This window comes from Alligator sinensis, unplaced genomic scaffold, assembly GCF_000455745.1.
Source record: "Alligator sinensis unplaced genomic scaffold, ASM45574v1 scaffold1302_1, whole genome shotgun sequence".
In the NCBI taxonomy this organism is placed as follows: Eukaryota; Metazoa; Chordata; order Crocodylia; family Alligatoridae; genus Alligator; species Alligator sinensis.
The window spans coordinates 758,867-759,384 of NW_005842612.1; the positions used below are offsets into that span (position 1 = coordinate 758,867).

At 68.3% G+C, this 518-nt stretch overlaps 1 protein-coding gene across 1 annotated transcript in view; it reads right to left on the reverse strand.

The window, feature by feature from the left end:
• LOC112551818 (dapper homolog 1-like) overlaps positions 1 to 518 on the reverse strand; it is a 2,687-nt gene that overhangs the window by 1,591 nt on the left and 578 nt on the right. Inside the window, 2 exon segments of the mRNA XM_025214957.1 lie at positions 1 to 3; positions 388 to 518. The exon segment at positions 1 to 3 is cut by the window's left edge and continues 609 nt beyond it; the exon segment at positions 388 to 518 is cut by the window's right edge and continues 79 nt beyond it. Coding sequence (XP_025070742.1) covers positions 1 to 3; positions 388 to 518 — 134 coding nt within the window.

Genomic DNA, 518 nt, shown 5'->3' on the forward strand with positions numbered 1-518 from the left:
CACCTGCAGGGAGGGCAGAGGGGGAGGCGTGGAGCACAGAGCGGAGGGGGCTGGGGTCCCAGATGGGATTTCCCCCCTCCTGTGGCTACAGGGGCCAGGCTGGGGGTCACAACTGGACATCGGGAGGCAGGAGCTGGAGGGTCTTTCCCCTTGGCTCTGGGTCCCCCCCAGTGGCTGCATTGGGGTCCAGAGGGAATCTCAGCACAACCTGGGAGGTTTCCCCTTCCCCTGCAGCCGGGCACAGCCCCTGCCTGGGGTCTCTCCAGCACCTATGAACACCCCTTGCCAGGGAGGCACCAGCTGAGTCTGTAACGGGTCCCCAGCTCCATGCCACTCGGAGCTGTATGGGGGACCAGGAGCAGCCCCCACAGGCAGATCCCGGGGGGCCGTGTTTACCTGTGGAGACCGGCCTCCGAGCTGGGGCACCGACCGCCATCAGACGCCGCAGTTGGAGGTCCAGGATGCGGGTGGCCGCCTCGTCCATGGAGTGGGGCCGCGGGCCGGGCAGCCAGGACAGG